This window comes from Elephantulus edwardii, unplaced genomic scaffold, assembly GCF_000299155.1.
Source record: "Elephantulus edwardii isolate Elephantulus edwardi_28Jun2011 unplaced genomic scaffold, EleEdw1.0 scaffold00326, whole genome shotgun sequence".
Lineage (NCBI taxonomy): Eukaryota > Metazoa > Chordata > Mammalia > Macroscelidea > Macroscelididae > Elephantulus > Elephantulus edwardii.
Window position 1 is genome coordinate 1,314,797 of NW_006400076.1, and position 17,823 is coordinate 1,332,619.

At 36.8% G+C, this 17,823-nt stretch overlaps 1 protein-coding gene across 2 annotated transcripts in view; it reads right to left on the reverse strand.

The window, feature by feature from the left end:
* COL4A3BP (collagen, type IV, alpha 3 (Goodpasture antigen) binding protein) overlaps positions 1 to 17,823 on the reverse strand; it is a 158,150-nt gene that overhangs the window by 35,342 nt on the left and 104,985 nt on the right. For both annotated transcript variants that reach the window (XM_006901433.1, XM_006901432.1), the window contains exons 6-8: positions 15,865 to 15,948; positions 9,664 to 9,821; positions 4,977 to 5,069 (exon numbers count right to left, since the gene is read on the reverse strand). In XM_006901433.1, coding sequence (XP_006901495.1) covers positions 4,977 to 5,069; positions 9,664 to 9,821; positions 15,865 to 15,948 — 335 coding nt within the window. The remainder of the gene's footprint in view (positions 1 to 4,976; positions 5,070 to 9,663; positions 9,822 to 15,864; positions 15,949 to 17,823) is intronic.

The window sequence follows — 17,823 nt, forward strand, 5'->3', positions numbered from 1 at the left end:
CTGCTACTTTGCTGAATTGGTCAACTACGTCCAATAGTTTTCTAAGACTAGCATTTCTTGACATGCTAGAACATGAAATATAACTTCCTGTGCCCATGGATAAATTTTTACTGAAATACATTATGCCCATTCATTTATGTATTATTTATGGCTGCTCTTGTGCTACCTACCAGGACACAGCTGAGTAATTCTGATGGAGACCATATGGTCTTGAAAGCATGAAATATTTATGGTTCATAAAGTTTAAAATATATATTGTCTGTCCCTTTACATAAGTTTGTTGTCCTCCTCACTAGAGAAGTTTCTATCTAGTTGAAGATTAAAGGAAGTACAAAGTTGCAAAAGATCTACAATCATATGTACAGATGAGAGTTCAGAAGAGTATCTTTATTTTTTCAAAAATAAATTTTTATTTTATACCGGTTTGCTTACAAAGCTTGTATACATTGTTTTTCACACTAGATATTTCTCATTTCTGATACCCACTTCTCCTTCTATAGAAGGGGATCTTTTTAAACTGGAGACAGTAAAGTTCAGCTGACAACTGAGAATTTTGTTACATGGCATAATGTAGTGGTTCTCAATCACCTAGTGGATGTCCACCCATCTATATCAACAAATAACAGTCTGGAATGGATCCCTTGAAAATGAATGGAACCTCAGTTGTATCAGAAGATAAAATTATAAAGAATAGCAAAACAGAATCAAGTGAGGTATTCCAGCTAGGGTTTTCTGTAATTCAAAGTAATTACACGATTTAAAAACAAACAAACATGATTTTCAGTGTGTACTGGAGAACGTTTCAGGCTGCTAACCAAATGGTTGGAATTTTCAATCTACAAAAGATTTCATGGGAGAAAGATAGGCAGTCTCCTCACACAAATGTCTAGAGCTCTGGAAAACCAATGAAGGGGTGCTAGGAGCCAGGACTAACCCAATAGCAATAAGACAGTTAAAAAACATACACAATAAATAGCATGAATAACTGCTTGTCTATCTGCAATCTCTCCACAGGTTAATAGGCAACCACAAGTTATAACTAGGCAGTGAAAAATCATCTAGTAACATTGTTTCTCCACCACCACATACCACACTGGAAGGGGTGGGAGGAATTATGGTATAATTCTACTGTCACTTGGCACAGGCATAAATGAAAGATCTTGCCTTAATACAGTCAATCCAAATACTTTAGAATTATAAAGACTCTCCTATCATTTTCTTAAAATAAAAATAAAACCCTCAAGGTTTGATTCAAAAACAACAAGCGCACATCTCAGTGAATAATCATAAAGTGAATACAGCCATCTATTGACCACATGGATCATGAGGAAAAGGGGCATCTGCAATATTCCAGGTTTTCCTTTCCTTTTATACAGTCAACAGATAAAGTTTTAACTTTGGATCTTGTGACATGAAAAAATCCTCACAAAAATAAAAAATCTACCCTGAATGAAAATATGGCACAATTGAGCAAGACAGAATTGTTTTATATGTCACCTAGAATACTGAAGAAATTCTTTTATTTTCTTTTTGATTACCTATTTTTATCTGTCTTTATGTAATAATGTATCTTTCTATTAAAAGCTGCATATGCATAAAATGTTTATCAGTAGATACAGAAGAATACATTGATCCTACAGTTGCTTTTCTGTGAACTGTAACTGTCAATTCTTTTGGAGACCCTAATGATTACTACATCTGGTTCATAACTACTTCACATGTAATAGTTGTTAACAACTGCCCGATCTGCAACAGTGAAATCAAATAGAAATTCTTCGTATGTTAAATCTACTAGATTTAACCAGATAATAGAGCATTCATCTAGGAGACTCAACAGTACATAACAATAACAACATCTATTTCCCAAACAACATGCCTCCGGAAACTCTATGAACGCTGACAGTTGTAGAGGGTCTTCAGGCCTTCTGTTCACTATTAGTCATGCCCAACTCAAAGGCAATCAACAACAACAAAAATGATAATTTTGAAGCTCTAGTGATCATAGCCACATCTACATAAAAAACAGTGACAGTCATCCAACCTATATAGCTTATGTGTGTGTTTCCTAGTCCTTAAGGATCACTTAGCAATTTCAAGAGTCTACTGACTGGAAACTGATAGCATTAAAAAGATTCCATTTTGCCAAATGAAATAGTTAAGAGGCACATTTATCTTCCTTTTGATGCTAACTCAGAGGGAAAAGAACTAATGTAATTGTAATAAGAGTCTCTTTATTGAAAGGTCCTTAAATATCTTAATTTTATGTTTGTTGCTAATCTACAGGACACTACAACTTTATGTGCTCTTAATGTGCTAACATGCCTTATGTTAGGAAGAGTTCTCTTCTCTTGAATTCCCAATTTTCCTCTTCTTTCTTTAGAACTCTTCCTTAAGTTTTCACGTAGAAATCTTCCTTTGCCTACCCCTTAATTGGTTTTCTCCAGAGCTGGACATTTCCAATCTTACACTAATCTTAATAATTTCTAAGGCTTCAGTTGTTATCTGATGACTTCCAAATTCATAGCCATTCCACCCCTCTGTTAAATGTGAGATTTTTTTTTCACTTATTAAGAATGTTACAAAGCAACATGGCTAAAACTCCGCTTATAATTTATACCTGTCCTTACAACACACTCTTTGCCCATGCATACTAATAAAAAAAATGTGATCTTATTTTTCTTTCCCCCTCATTCACTCACCATGTACTTTAATTCGATTTTTTAGCTAATTTGCTCATTTTTCTTTATTTTATTGCTTTTCATTTAATTTAGGCCCTCTTCAACAATACTCATCTGTTTTGCTGAAAAAGTCTCCAAGTCCTGAGCCACAATCCATTTTCCTCTTGACATGAAGAATGATTTTCTACATCTGTCAATCTGAAAACTACTTTCTTGTTTATAATCCACTGCCCCAGTATTTTACATTTCCTCCTCCCTCTACAGAAAAGCAGCTCCTATAGTGAACTATGTTCACTTTATCTCTGGCCTAGAAATGTTTTCTTTGTTAGCCCTTAGAGTAAATATTTTTTCTAGGCTATTTACCTAGTCAAGATTGACTTCTCTATTATCTACACTAAATGTTTTCTGGAAAGCCATCTTTGCCTCAATTTCCTCAATATGGATCAAAATTACTTAATATTATGTTAACTTGTCCATGTTCCCTCTTATACACTTAATTAAAACCCTCGGCTAGAGTGTTATCATGTATTCTCCATACCTGGTAGTATTTAAAAACTAAAACAAAACCAGCCAAATCAGGGAAACCAAATACATTACAGAGAGTAAATGTAAATTACCAACTTTTCAGTCATTTGGTCAATGCTTAATCCTCTGTGTCATCAGGACAGACATTTTAAGCTTTGTTCAATAATTAGAACATTATGAATGTTAGATAAGAACCAAAATAAAAACTCATTTTGAATTAGAACCTAAAAACCTATGTAATTTTTGTACTTACAAAACAAAAAATAGATGGTTCAAAGTTTCAGAAGAAAGAAAAATCAAGAAAAGCAAAGGTAAACAGAAGTAACAGCTCCAAAGGGCTAACAGACTATAAAACTTCACTCTCCATTACCCTGAGACCAGAAGAACTAGATAGTGTCTGGCTACTATTGCTGACTTGTCTCAAAGGGATCATCATGAAGAATCCCAGACAGAGTGAGAGACTAACAGTGAAAAATATTCACTGTGTTGGTCTAATGGAGCCCACTACTGTAGTCGTGTCAATCCATCTTGTTCGAGGTCTTCCTTTTCTTTGCTGACTCTCTCCAAGTATGATGTCTCTTTCCAAGGAATAACAGCCCTGCCTAGCAACATGTCTAAAGTATGAGATGAGGTCTGGTCTGCTTGTTTTCTTTGCCTCCAAGGACAACTCTGGTTGTACTTTCTTTGTTCAAATCTGCCAGCTACTCCATAAGAGAAAGGTGAGTAATCTCCTCCTGTGCACTTAACTGTTTCTGAAAATCCGCTGGTTATTCCGTTCTAACTTGATGGTACATAACAACAAATGCTACAAGGAAGAGGATTTATAATTAATGTCATAAAGCAAAATCTGTATGAATGACTGGAAATCAATTTGCTCTGTACAAAAATTATGGCAAGAAAATAAAACTTTCATATTTATACATGCTCTTGTGTGTGTGTTTTTGGGGAGGGAGATGTAATTGTTTAATAAAGAAACAAAAGAAGAAACAAACTGGTTTCATTTTCAAACACAAAGGTCCATGGTCTGCTATGGATAAGGTCACACCTAAGAGCAGCACATACTAAAATCTGCTGCCAGTAAATACTATTTTTCCTACAAAAGCTCTTTTTATTTAAAAACAAAACATTAAAAATTTAACAAAATTTTGTCTATGTTGTTGTTGACTGCTGTGAAGTCGAGCACCGCTTATAGTGATCCATGATTGAAGCCTTTCTATAGCTATCGTTGTTTCTTAATATTCAGAGTTTCCAGAGGCACATTGGTTGGGAAGTGGATGCCAGAAGTGAACAAAACTTTGCTTATACAGTGAGCCTTTTCATGCTTACACACTAAAATCTCTAGGAAATGAAATAAACCAAAATCTCCTTCAGAATAAGCATAGTTTAAAAAAAGCTCTTTGAGATATATCTATCTATCTCATGAAACACACACACATATGCAGAGAGAGAGAGAGGAAAGGAGTAGAAAAAGGGAACAGAAACATTGTCTGCTAGTCAAATATTTGAAATTTTCTTTGACTAAAAGGCACCTCAGAAGAAAATCTAGGCTACCTACTTGTGAAAATTCAGACCCTATAACCCCATTCTACTCTAACACATAAGAGTTGTCTTGAATTTTGAATCAAGTCAATAGCAACTGCTGTACACATACATATATATGTACATAATGATAGAATATTTAAGAGCTACAACATAACTTGAAATTTAGTCACTTCTGTGACAACTATTACATATGCCCTTCTCTTATTAGTAGCAAAAAAATAAAACTCATACCTCATAGTCTGGTCCTCCAAAGTGGGACTTTTTCTTAAGTTCAGTCATAGCATTTTGGCAAGATTCTTCTGATCTTCTCCTCTTCTCAACTTCCTATTTAATAAAAATCAAGTGATATTATATCATCTGAAGTTAGTATTTTAATTAAGTCTTAAATGTTTCAAGGTGAACCAAACAACAACTTGACTAGTATGAAAAATTATTCTGTCTAGGAAGTGAGGGAGCTTTGGTAGTCCAATAGTAAGAAAGTGCCCTGCAATCCCAAAGGCACGTGGTTCAAATCCACTAGTGGCTCTGTGGGAGAAAAATGGGCAATCTCCTCCTGTGCGATTAACTATCTCTGAAAAACTGCTGGAGGGTCATATGGGTTGATTCCAATCAATGATACTAAACAACAAACAAAAACAGGAAAATCTGTTTCTCTAGTTTATATACTACGTAATTCCAACTTTGATAAAAAAAATGAAAATGATAGTGAAAAAGATAAACAGAATTTGACACCAGACAGATCTGTAAGACACTACAAAAGAGATTTCAATTCATAGTGGCATCTTTGTAGCTCTTCTTTGGTTAAGATAAGCAGCAAAAGTAGTTTTCTGACAGGTCCTTTGGTTTGCTCTACTTATAGTGCCTCAATAAAGTGATAAAACAGACAACAATGAATGTAATCAAAAGTCTATGTCCATTTCACATGCTAAATTAGCCACTTGACTGATGGAAAGAAAGGGAAGTCACCTGTATAAAACGCTCTCCTTGTCCCAATCAATACTCTGAGAAACACTACGGCATCCACTCCTAAACAACATGCCTCCGGAAACCCTATGATCTTTGAGAAATGTTGATAGTTATAGAAAGGCTTCAGGCCTTTTGTTCATAGGGTAGTTACAAGTCGTGCTCAACTCGAAGGTAACCAACAACAACAACAACAACAATAGTTAGTTTTAAAAGACAAATACATTAAAAGACTAGATCTTAAGAGAAAGTTGCCAAAACATTTAAAATATAAGCATGTTTGGACAAATTGAATAAACCTGTTGAGTCATTAATTCAATGGTTTTTAGAGGCTGTTCTGTTCTCTCAAAACATTTGTTGTGTCCATAGGAATTATAAAAAAGTTCACCTTGATACATACTGAATAGAATGGAAATTTTGAAGATATAATAGTTCAGCTCCAGAATAATAGTGAAAAGACTATATACCATAAATGGAAATTTCCACTGCCTATTTTTAAGTATACAGAAAGTCAACATGGCTTAGTCTCATCTGGACATAAAAGTTTCAAATAGTTCTCTTTACATCAATTACATCAATGAGTTTATTGCTTTCAGGTAGTGTCCTGAGCAAATCAACAAGACCATCAAACACTCTAAGCAATCTACTGATGAATAATACAATTGAAATTGATATCTGGACTAATATGCGGAGCTGAAATATCATGAGTAAAATGTCTCTAATTTTGCTGTTTGGACTAGTGGCATCACTAGGGCCATGTGATTGAATGCAGCAACTCAATAGTGTCACCTCCCCTCTTTTCAATCCCCTCAGTGCCCTAAAATTTCTCCCTTTCTCACCCGCTATGGTCAACTCTCTGCTCTGCCATGAGGGACAAGGAAAGGTGGTGGAAGGGCGGTGACATTACTAACCTGGGTTATGGGTGACATCAAAGTTAGTGATACTACTACCTGTAGCGGTTAAACTGACCAAGGGTGGAGCTGCCTGGATTAAAACAATGTAATCTAGTTCCAGAGCAGTTCTGGAATCATGACTGGACAGAGAAAAACAGATCAGAAATCCTCCTACTTCTGTGCCACAATTTTCTCTTACTTTCCTTTTGATTCCACTCAAAAGCAGAAACAGTTCCCTGTAATCTTTAGTCCAAGAGCAGCTTCACAGTTATGACTGAACATAGGAAATTATATCATAAGTCTTATTTATCTGCCTCAATTTTCTCCTACTTTCCCTTGTCTTTAAAGGCTAATATGATTATGCAAGAGGGGAATTTTTTTATCACAAAATTCTTTGCTATGTGTAAGATGCTTTTTATGTGTACAAAAAGATAATTTATTTTTATGTCCTGATTTTACAGAAACTATTGTTGTTGGTGTTATGTGCTGTCGAGTCGCTTGCGACTCACAGCGACCCTATGTACAACAGCCCTAAACCCTGCTCTATCCTGTGCCAATCGCACTGCCTCTGACACACCCATATCAATTACCCCAGTCACTGAATCAATCCACCTTATAGAGGGTCTTCCACTCCTGCGTCGTCCTTCCACCCTCCCAAGCATGATGTCCCTTTCCAAGGACCTGTCCCTCCTTAAACATGTCCAAAGTATGTCAGACGAATCCTCAGAATCCTTGTCTCCAAGGAGCAGCCTGGTTTAACTCTCTCAAGGATGAATGTGTTTGTTTTCTTGGTAGCCATGCTATATTCAATACTCTTCTCCAGCACCACAGCTCATAGGCATCAATTCTCCTTCTATCCTCCTTAGTCACTGTCCAACTCTCTGATGCATAACAAGTGATTGCAAAGACCATAGCCTATATCAGATGCACCTTAGTCTCCAGAGTGACACAACTCCTCTTTAGTACTTTGTTAGTTATAAACTATTATCTAAGGAAAATTGGTAAAACAGACTTGGGTACTTTCTGTAACAGCAAAAAATGAGGTCAAGTTGCAAATTAGAAGTAACAGAATCTCAGTTACTTCCATGAAAATAATACTGCGCTATGACAAAACTGTTAGTAAAAGTGCCCTCTTTTATACTTAAGCAATTATCTCTGAAATGAAAAAGAAAAACATGAGTAATGCACCATAGGAAACATTTTTCCAATACAGTAACTCTATGAGCATTTTGTCAGGAGTCTAACATAACTTGAACTAATCATTTAAGGGGAAGGCATACTACTTCTGAATGGGGGACTGGTGGCCGAGTTGGTACCAAAGGCAGGTAGTTCGAGTCCACCTGCTGCTTTGCAGGACAAAGATGGGCCATCTCTTCCCAGGAGATTTATAGTTCCTAGAAATCCACTGGAGGGTCAGCTGTGAGTTGGTTTGGACTCAAAGGCTTTTTTTTTTTTTACTCAAAGGTTTTTAAATGGGGAAAAGATGCTTTTTGTATCACACATTTTATTCTATTTCTTATCTTTAATTTTCTACAGCAATTTAAAATGACAATCCTTAATGCTATTCCAAAAAGCAGATGATGTCAACTATTCACAAAAAAATTGGTACTTGAAAGAACGATAGTCCAAAAAGAGTCACAAATACAACATTCAGAAACTCAATGTGGAATTTAAGCACACCAGTATATTGAAATTAACTTTCTTTCATGATTGAAAAGAACTAGTGAGCTAACAATATGCTCCCTGGGGGGTGGGGTGGGTGGGTGGAAATGTACTAATATACTAAGTCCTTTGTAAGTTTATGCTCAGAAAAATACTGTATTAAAGGAAAGTATTTTCTTAACCCTCCGCCCCCCCCCCCAAAAAAAAAAAGTTAATCAGGGCATGCTCTGCTCTGGGATGTGTAAAACCTTGATTATCCTGATAAAGCTACTTTTTGCTAAATCTATAGTCATGGGAACAGAAAATATCAGCAAATAAGATAACATATTTTACTGCTCTTGTTATTGTTATGTGCAGTCTTGAACCCTGCTATATTCTGGGCCAAATTTACTGTCTCTAATACACCTACCCTTATTACTCCAGTCATTTTACTGCTTATGTAATGAAAAACTTGTCAACAAAAGTGATAAGGATAAACTAGTCACTAGTAGGGAGGACACTCAATCATGACTTCCTCTCCCCTTACCTTGTGATTAAGGAAAGTCTTGAGTAGTTCATTCTGCCCCTTGGCATTTTCCTTAGTCAAGAAGTAAGGGAAGAGAAACAATTGCCTTTCATGGCCCTTCCTCGACAGTTCCAGCCTGCTCTAGTATCTGCAGATGCCTAAGGTTATTCTGGTGTTCTAGCCTCTTGATAGTGTCAAGGGGTATAATTTGGACACTCTCCTCTCCTTATCTCCTTAGTGACAGCATTAACTTGAGAACCTTTACATCAGGTTCTAGATCTCAGTTCCCTTTTTTATAAAATGATGAGGCTGGAATAGAACTAGATCTCTAAGGTACTTTTTAGTTCTAACAATCTTACAGAAATGGAATTAAGAACAAAAAGAAATTCATATAATACACACTAGACATTACAGGTTCCAGCTAATACTTTTCTAAGTGTAGCAATTCAGGTAAAAGTGGAAAAATACAAACACAAACGATAGAAGAATATAATGTATGTAAAATTATATCACATGACCTCTGAAAAATATGCCTATGAATATTTAACTTAATAAACTGGTGTATGAGTTAGTCCATACAACTTAAACACAGTTTCATACGGTACACACTAAGATTTTTATTTCAAAGGATTACAAAATTATGCATCATAATAAATTTCTATCAAGAAAGTTGATAAAAATTTTATGTTGTTGTTGTCAGGTACCATCGAGTAGAGTACACCCCATAAGATCAATCTCATCAGGAAAAGGAGCCTATGAAGTTCAGAATTGCGGGGGTAATACCATTTCCTATTTTCTTCAACTTAATCTATCCTTCCCTTAAGAAATTAAGTTGGTTTAAATCAACTTAAAACATGTGAGAAATAGGGGAAAAAAATCTCAAAATTGTTCTTACCTTATCCAATCTCTTTTGCCAGCTTTCCTCACGTTTCACCATTAGTTCAATACAATGAGAAAGTGTAGCAAGGATTCCAGCAGTAGTTGCTTTAAATGTTATTGCCTCCCCTTTGAAGTCTATACCATTAATCCCTTTGGGTGTTACATGAGGAAATACTGAAAAAGAAAGTTATTTACTGAAAATATTTTCCAATGAAAAATAATTTCTCACCAGAATTTAAGATTAGAAAATATTTTGAACAGTAGCAAGGTTATAGGCTATGTCCTGTGGACAATCATTTTAGAGTCCCATCAAGGCTTTCAGCAAGCAAAGAAGCTGGGGCAGTACATTACCTTTAAGTCCTTTTATCTAGATCTATTTCCCGAAACTGATTTGCTGCAATGCACCCAGTGAAATCAAGTGGTAGGAAGTGTATACTTTAATGATAATAACGCCTTTTATTATGGCAATAACAAGAGATTTTTTTCCCCCAAAAAGCTGAAGAGCGTTCTGGTGTCCTAGTGGCAGGAAGCTGCGCTGCAATCCCAAAGACATGCGGTTTGAATCCACCAGATGATCCTCTGGAGGAAGCGCAATCTCCTCCTGTACTAGATGGATATGATTCAACGGTACACACACAAGAAATAATAATAAAAAAGAACCTCATAAAAAAGCTGAAGCTAAAGAATAGAACTGAATAAGGTAACAACATTTTTAAATTATTTCCAAGTTTAAGCTTAAGATTAAATGTGAGGCAATGACTAGGGATGATAGGAGAATTGATGCCTTTTAGCTGTGGTGCTGGAGAAGAGTACTGAATATACCACGGACTGCTAAGAAAACGCACAGGTTCGTCATAGTGAGGTGAACTCAGGCTGCTCCTTGGAGGCAAAGATTCTGAAGCTTTGTCTGACATACTTTGGGTATGCTGTAAGGAGGGACCAGTCCTTGGAGAGGACATCATGCTTGGGAGGGTGGAGTGACAGTGCAAGAGAGAAGACCCTTGATGAGACGGGTCGATTCAGTAATTGGGGTAGTGGGGGTAGGTGTGTCAGAGACAGTGAGATTGGCAGAGGATAAAGCAGGGTTTAGGGCTGTTGTACAAAGGGTCACTATGAGTTGCAGGCAACTTGACGGCACATAACAACAACAACAACAACAACAACAACAGAGTGTATTATAATCCACTGCTGTTGAGTTGATTCTAGCTCACAGTACTCGCTAATAGGTTTCCAAAGGATATAATTTTTCTGGCAGCAGGCTGCCCCTCCTCTTCCCTGAAATGACTGGTGGATTTAACTAATGAAACATCAGTTATCAGCCTGTTGGTGGTAGTGTATTTGTGGTGGGTTACTAAGTGAAAGGTTGAAGGTTTGAGTCTGCTCAAAAGGAAAATGGACGTCACATGAATCTCAAACTAAAAAGACAGAGCTAGGCAAAAAACTCCTACATATTTTATGATTTCACTTAGATGACATTCTAAACAAACATAAACTAATCAATGATGACAGGAAAAATCCCAAAAAATGGATGCCTGGCAAGGAGGGGAGGGGTAAGAAAGAGGGAGGGCTTATAAACACATTCCAGGAAACTAACTTTTGAGGGTGATAGATATTATCATTCACTTGATTTTGGTTGTAGTTTCAAATTGTACATTTTAAATATGTGCAGTCTGACATGAATTATACTGCAATAAAATAGTTCTAAAAATATATTTTCTTTGTATGACTAAAAAGTCTTCCTATAATTTTAACTTCTACTTTTCTATTATTATTGCCAAGACAGTGGTTTCATTACAAACTACTGTTTTTATCAGCAATCAATTTAGAAAAAGTCCTCTTTATAAAAGAGAATGTGTGCAGTAATGGGACTGTAACTGATAAATATTTGCAAGTTTATATACTCAGGAGTCAGTACAAGACAGAACTTGTTGCTGTTGAGCAGACTAGCAACTCTATGAACAACAAATCTGAACTTTGCCCTATATCCTGCACCATCTTCACAAACTGTCATACTCAAGCCTATTGTAGTCATTGTGTCAATCTTATTGAGAGACTTCTCTTTTCTGACCCTCTACCTTTCCCAACAGGATATGATGTCTTTCTCAAAGGATTGGCTCCTCCTGAGAATATCCTCATAATAAGTAAGATGAAACTTTATCCTCCTTCCTTCTAAGAAGCTGTGTTGTTAGAAGGTCTTTTGAAAATGGCTTTGCTGGCCATTGCCTTAGGCCCCCCTCCCTAGGGCTGTGTTCTCCAGCTGTCTCATCTGCAGACACATGATTTCATCGTTGATTTAGTATCTCCTATATCATTAACAGCTGTGAGGTCAAAAGAGCTGATTTGGGACTGCCTTGAGATAAGGCTTGTGGGACAAATGAGGAAACCAGAAAACTGTGTGATATCTTTTGACTTCTCCTACCATCCCCCAACCACTTCCTTAATAAACCCCAAAGTTTTTGCAACCAATATCAGATCCTGTAATTAGAAGTAGGTGTATCAGTGTGGGACATTACCACGTCTTACCACAGGATCGGTTTTACATACTGGATGTTACTCATGAGGACACTTCTTTGTGGAAGTCAGACTCTGCCTTCATCATGTTTCCCTTACAGACGCTGCTCTTTTTACAGGAGCACTCTGGTAGCACTTCTTCAAGACAGATTTCTTTCTGCCTCTGGCAGTCCAAGGCATACCCCGTTCGTCAATACTACAACTCAAAGGCACCAATTCTTGTTTGGTCTTCTTTACTCATGTCCAACTTTCAGATACACAGGAAGTAACCAAAAAAAAAAAAAAACAAAAACAAAACAACCCTTGCTTGAATTATGAGATTATGTGCACCTTAGTCTTTAAAAACACAGCCTTGCTCTTCAGAACACTGGGGAGGTCTCTGACAACAGATTTCCCAAATACAACATGTCTTTGATTTCTTGACTGCTGCTTCCGTGGGTGTTGATTGTGGATTCAAGTAAAATGAAATCACTGACAACTTTGTGTTTTTTCTTCCATCTATCACGATGTTGCTTACTGATCCTATTATGAGGATTTTTATTTTCTTGATCACCCATATTGAAGATTGTAGATCTTCTGTAGAAAGTGCTTCAGGTAGTCTTCATTTTTATTAAGAAAGGTTATGTCATCTGCATGATGCAGGTTACTGAGTCTTATTCCTAACCTGATGCCGTATTTTCCTTTAGTCCAGCTTCTTGAATGATTTATTCAGCTTACAAATTAAATAGATATGGAGAAAGGATACAGCTCTGACACACTTCTCCTGATTTTAAACCATGTAGTGCTCCCTTGTTCTATTTGGAAAACTGCTTTTTGGTCTATGTCTGGATTTTGTATGAGCACAATGAACTGTTCCGAGATTCCCATCCTTTTCAATGTTAAAAGCAGTTTGTCATGATCCACACATTTTTACATGTTCAATAAAAACACAGATAAACATCTTTCCGGTATTTGCTTTTAGCCAAGATTCATTGACAGCAATAAGAGATCTTGTGCCCTGAACTCTTGAATCCAGCTTGAAATTCTGGCAGTTCCCTGCTAATGTGCTGTTCCCGCTATTTTTTAATAGTCTTCAGCAAGATTTTTATTTACTTGACTACTGATAGTGTGTAATAATTTCCACATTCTGTTGGGTTACCGTAAGATGGAAGAACAGCTCATCTTTTAGCTGTACTGTGGTGGCTCCTATATTGCTGTGATGCTGGAAGCTATGCCACTGGTATTTCAAATACCAGCAGGTTCACCTATGTGGGACAGATTTCAGCAGACCTAAGCAGTAAGTAGGACTGGTCTTCTGAAATTAACAGGCCCTCAAAAACCTTATGGACAACAAAGAACAAGATGGAAGAGCAACATGAAATATTTGTGGAAAAACACTTGATACTTTCAGAACCAGTTACCTGAAATCCCTTTAGAATAGTCAGGCACCCACTGCCAGAATCAGTTCCTACCTATAATGACTCCTCCTTCAGGTGTCCCAAAGCTGTAAATATTTATGAGGTTGGCACAGAAACCTTTTTCCATTGGAGTATCTTAACTGTTGGATCTGAACTGCTAACCTTTTGGTTTGTAGTTCAACACTTAAAATATTATGACACAAGCTGCTTTGTTGAACAATAATGAATAACAAATTGCTATGCTTTCAAACACTTCAAAATGAAAGGCTCCCATAGCATTTCCTGTGACATAAATATCTCTCATGTTTTATCTGTTAGGAAATGAATGTCATAAAGACAAAGTCTCTGCACACCCATGTTTATCACAGCTTTGTTCACAATAGCAAGGAGTTGGAAACAATCTTAGTGCCCATCAACAAATGAATGGATAGAGAAGCTGTGGTATATTCACACAATGGAATACTATGCTGCATTGAAAAACAAGGAACTCATACAATATTATTTAAAGTGAGTGAACCTGGAGGATATTATGCTGAATGAAGTATCTCAGTCACAAAAGGACAAATACCACAAGGTGCCACTGTTGTAAAACAAGACTGACCTTGGGGTTGGGGAGAGACTGAGAAAGATGGGTTCAATAATTTTTATTGCATTGAAACAGATGAGGGAGAAAACGGTTTAAAAGGTATTTTTGTCATGACAGGAGTCTAGAGTGAAGGCTGCATCATCGAGTGGACCTGGGGGGAGGGTTTGTAAAACAATGAAAGAATTTTTCTTTTACTTTTCCAAGACGGTAGTGTGTGTGTGTGTGGGGGGGGGGGTTGGGAGGGGAGAAAAGTACAACAATGAATGAATGGAAATCCAAAGTCTCTGTAAATTTTCTTTGAAATTAATAATAAGTTTTTTTAAAAAAAGACAAAGTCTCATCTTAATATGTCATCTACTAGATGACTAACTTGTGGTTACTGTGATATTTTTGTTTCAAGCTTCTTGTACCTTAAATTGTGGAGCCATTTTGAATCTTTATAGAAAAACTCCAGCAAATTCTCAAAAGTATCTGATAATTTTGGATGAGTATGTATTTTCTAAAGGTGGAAAAGAGAAAAAAATAGTAATTCGTAGAGACTAGATACCTTAATTTATATTAAGTATCATTGAGTTGACAAGAATTCACAGCAACCCTAGAACAACAGATCAAAACCAAGCCATATTTTGTACTATCCTCAGGATCTTTGTCATACTCAAACCCACTGTTGCAATCACTGTGTCAGTCCATCTTGCTGGGGGGCCTTCTTCGCTTTTTGCTGATCTTCCACATTCCCCAACACGAGCTCTTTTTTTAAAGACTGGCGCCCTGAACAACATGCTCAAAATATGTGAGGTTAAGTTTCATTACCTTTGCCTCTAAGGGGTATCTTGGCTATATTTCCAAGACTCATTTGGTTGTTCTTTTGGCATATTCAATACTCTTCGTCAAAACCTTAATTCAAGACATCAATTGTTCCTCAATCTTCCTTAGTCATCGTTCAACTTAAGTATGTATATAAAATAACTGAAAATGCCATGGCTGGGTCACTTGCACCTTAGTTTTCAAACAGTCGAGTCCATAACAGATTTCCCCAATGCAAAACATCTTCTGACTTCTTGTCTACTGCTATCACAGGTGTCAACTGTGGATCCAAGCACAATGAAATTACTGATGAAATTTTCCATCTCTAAGTATGGTCCAGTTGTGAGCATTTTGTTTTACTGATGATCAGATGTCATGCACATTGAAGGCTAATCTTCTAATCTTCTTCATTAAGTGCTTCAAGTCTTCTTCACTTTCTACAAGTAAGGTTATACTGTCTGCATAATCCAGGTGATCATGTAAAAGAGCCTACATCATCCACAAACTGGTGAGCTATTTTCTTGATGGTTTTTTGAGTGTCTGTGAGACCAGCCAGCGAATCACAGAACCCAAAGACATAGTCAGGAGTGGAGGAATAATTATTGTCAGAGATGATAGAGTGGTAGTTATGAAATATGGAATATAGTTAAGGTCTGTCTTATAAGAATTAGTTTTGTACTAATCATTGTAAAATAAATTAATCATGATATTTAATAACAGCATAATCTGATAATAAATAAAAGATCTCTCTCTTACATAGAACTGTAAAATCTAGGGAAGGAACCAATATAATTTGTAAACTTTCATGGAAATATAAAATCAATCTACTGATTAGGTAATTATTATTGGAAATACAGTGGATAATTATCCAACTTTAGAAAGTATGTCATCCAAGTGAGGGGGAAAATATATTACTTACTCTTCTCCTTATTGCCATTAGTATTATGCAAGAAATCTCCATCAGAACGTGTTGTTGGAAAGTCATCTTCATCATCTTCTACCACTAAATAAAATACATTGTTTAAGAACATTAGTATAGGAAAATAAAATCAATCAGCCTTTTTTTTAAAATATTTAACTGAGTCAAGACATACTATAAATACAAGATCTCAGTCATCTTTGTATCTGCAGTGGTTATCAAGGTATGTTCAATAAACATACTATGGAACTGAATACTATTTATTATTTAAAATTGTATTTGCTCTCATTTGTGAAAGGTATGGTTCTTAAATTACGAATTATGCTGCCCTTTAGTCTTCATATTTGTCTAACTTATTTGTGAGACATTACCTAACTCTGAAAGCCCAAAGTTTTAAATAGATTAATAAGCATGTAGAGCATATTTTTCTCTCCAGGAGTTCTCAAATCTACCATTTCTTGAGTATCTGGATAGTGTTAACTGGAAGGCTATTGGTTCAAGACCACCTACAGGTATCTTGACTGAAAAGCTTGACAATCTACTTATGAAAACATTTAGAGAGCACAACAGTACTCTGACAAACATGAAAGTGCCATGGGTCAGAGTCAACTAACAGCAATAGGTTTTTTCCTAGTCATATTCATTCACTCCAATGGATCTGTGCCTGAACATTCATTTCAATTTCCCCAATTCCAAAAACAAAGAAGCCAAAAACCCAAACCGACCGCTGTGTGTCAATTCAAACTTAGAGTGACCATTCAAGAGTCGAATGATACGTAGAGTTTCCACGGCTCTGATCTTTCTACAAAGTCTTTTCTGCATTCTACTAAGGTTTTAAAGCTTCTTTAATCAATGGCTGTTACTGGCCATTGAGATGACTCTGACTCATAGCAACCCCCATGTACTAAAGCTCTGAACCCTGCTCTATCCTGAGCCAATTTCATCATCTCTGGTACACTGTCCCTCTCCAAAGACTGGTCCCTCCTTACAACATGCCCAAAGTGTGTCAGATGGAGCTTTAAAATGCTTGCTTCCACAGAACAGACTGGTTTTAACCTCTCCAGGACAGACGTATTTGTTCTTTTGGTAGTCCATGGTATATCCAATATTCTTCTCCATCAACACAAGTCAAAGGCAACCATTCTTCTTTTATTCTCCTTAGTTATTGTTCAGCTACCTGATGCACAGCCAGTAACTGTGAAGACCATGGCCTGGATCAGGCATACCTTAGTCTCTAGACTGACATGGCTTTTCAGTGCTATGGAGAGGCTCCTGACAGCAGATTTTCCCAATGCAATTTGTCTTTTGATTTCCTGGTTTCCTGGCTGAACCAAGTGTTCCTTGTGGAGCCAAGCACACTGAAGCTGTTAAAAATGTCAATCTCTTCACCTTCTATCATGATGCTGCCAAATGGCCTAGTGGTGAAAATCTTTATTTTCTTGATATTAAGCTTCAATCCATATTGAAGGCTGCAGTCCTTGACCTTCTGCTGCAAATGTTGCAGGTTCTCCTCAGTTTTGGTAAGCAAAGTTGTATCATCTGCATAACATAGTCTTCCTCCAGTCCTGATGCACACTCCACCTCATAGAGGCCAGCCTCCGGATTTCCTGAAACAACTTTTTTAATCCATGGATGTTGTTGTTGTTTTGTGCCCTTAAGTTGCCTGTGACCCACAGTGACCCTATGTAAAGCAGCTTTGAACCCTGCCCTGCCCTGAGCCAGTATCAGTAATTTTGACACACAAAACCCATTGTTCCAGTCACTCTATCAACCCAGCTCATATGGGCCTTCCTTCCTCTTCTGTGCTGTCCCTCCACCCTTCCAAGCATGATATCCTTCTCTAAGGACTGTTCTCTTTTGGTCACATGCACAAAGTTTGTGAGATGGAGCTTCAAAACCCTAGCCTCCAAGGAGAAACTTGGTTTCATACTCTCCAAGACAGATTAATCCATTAGCATT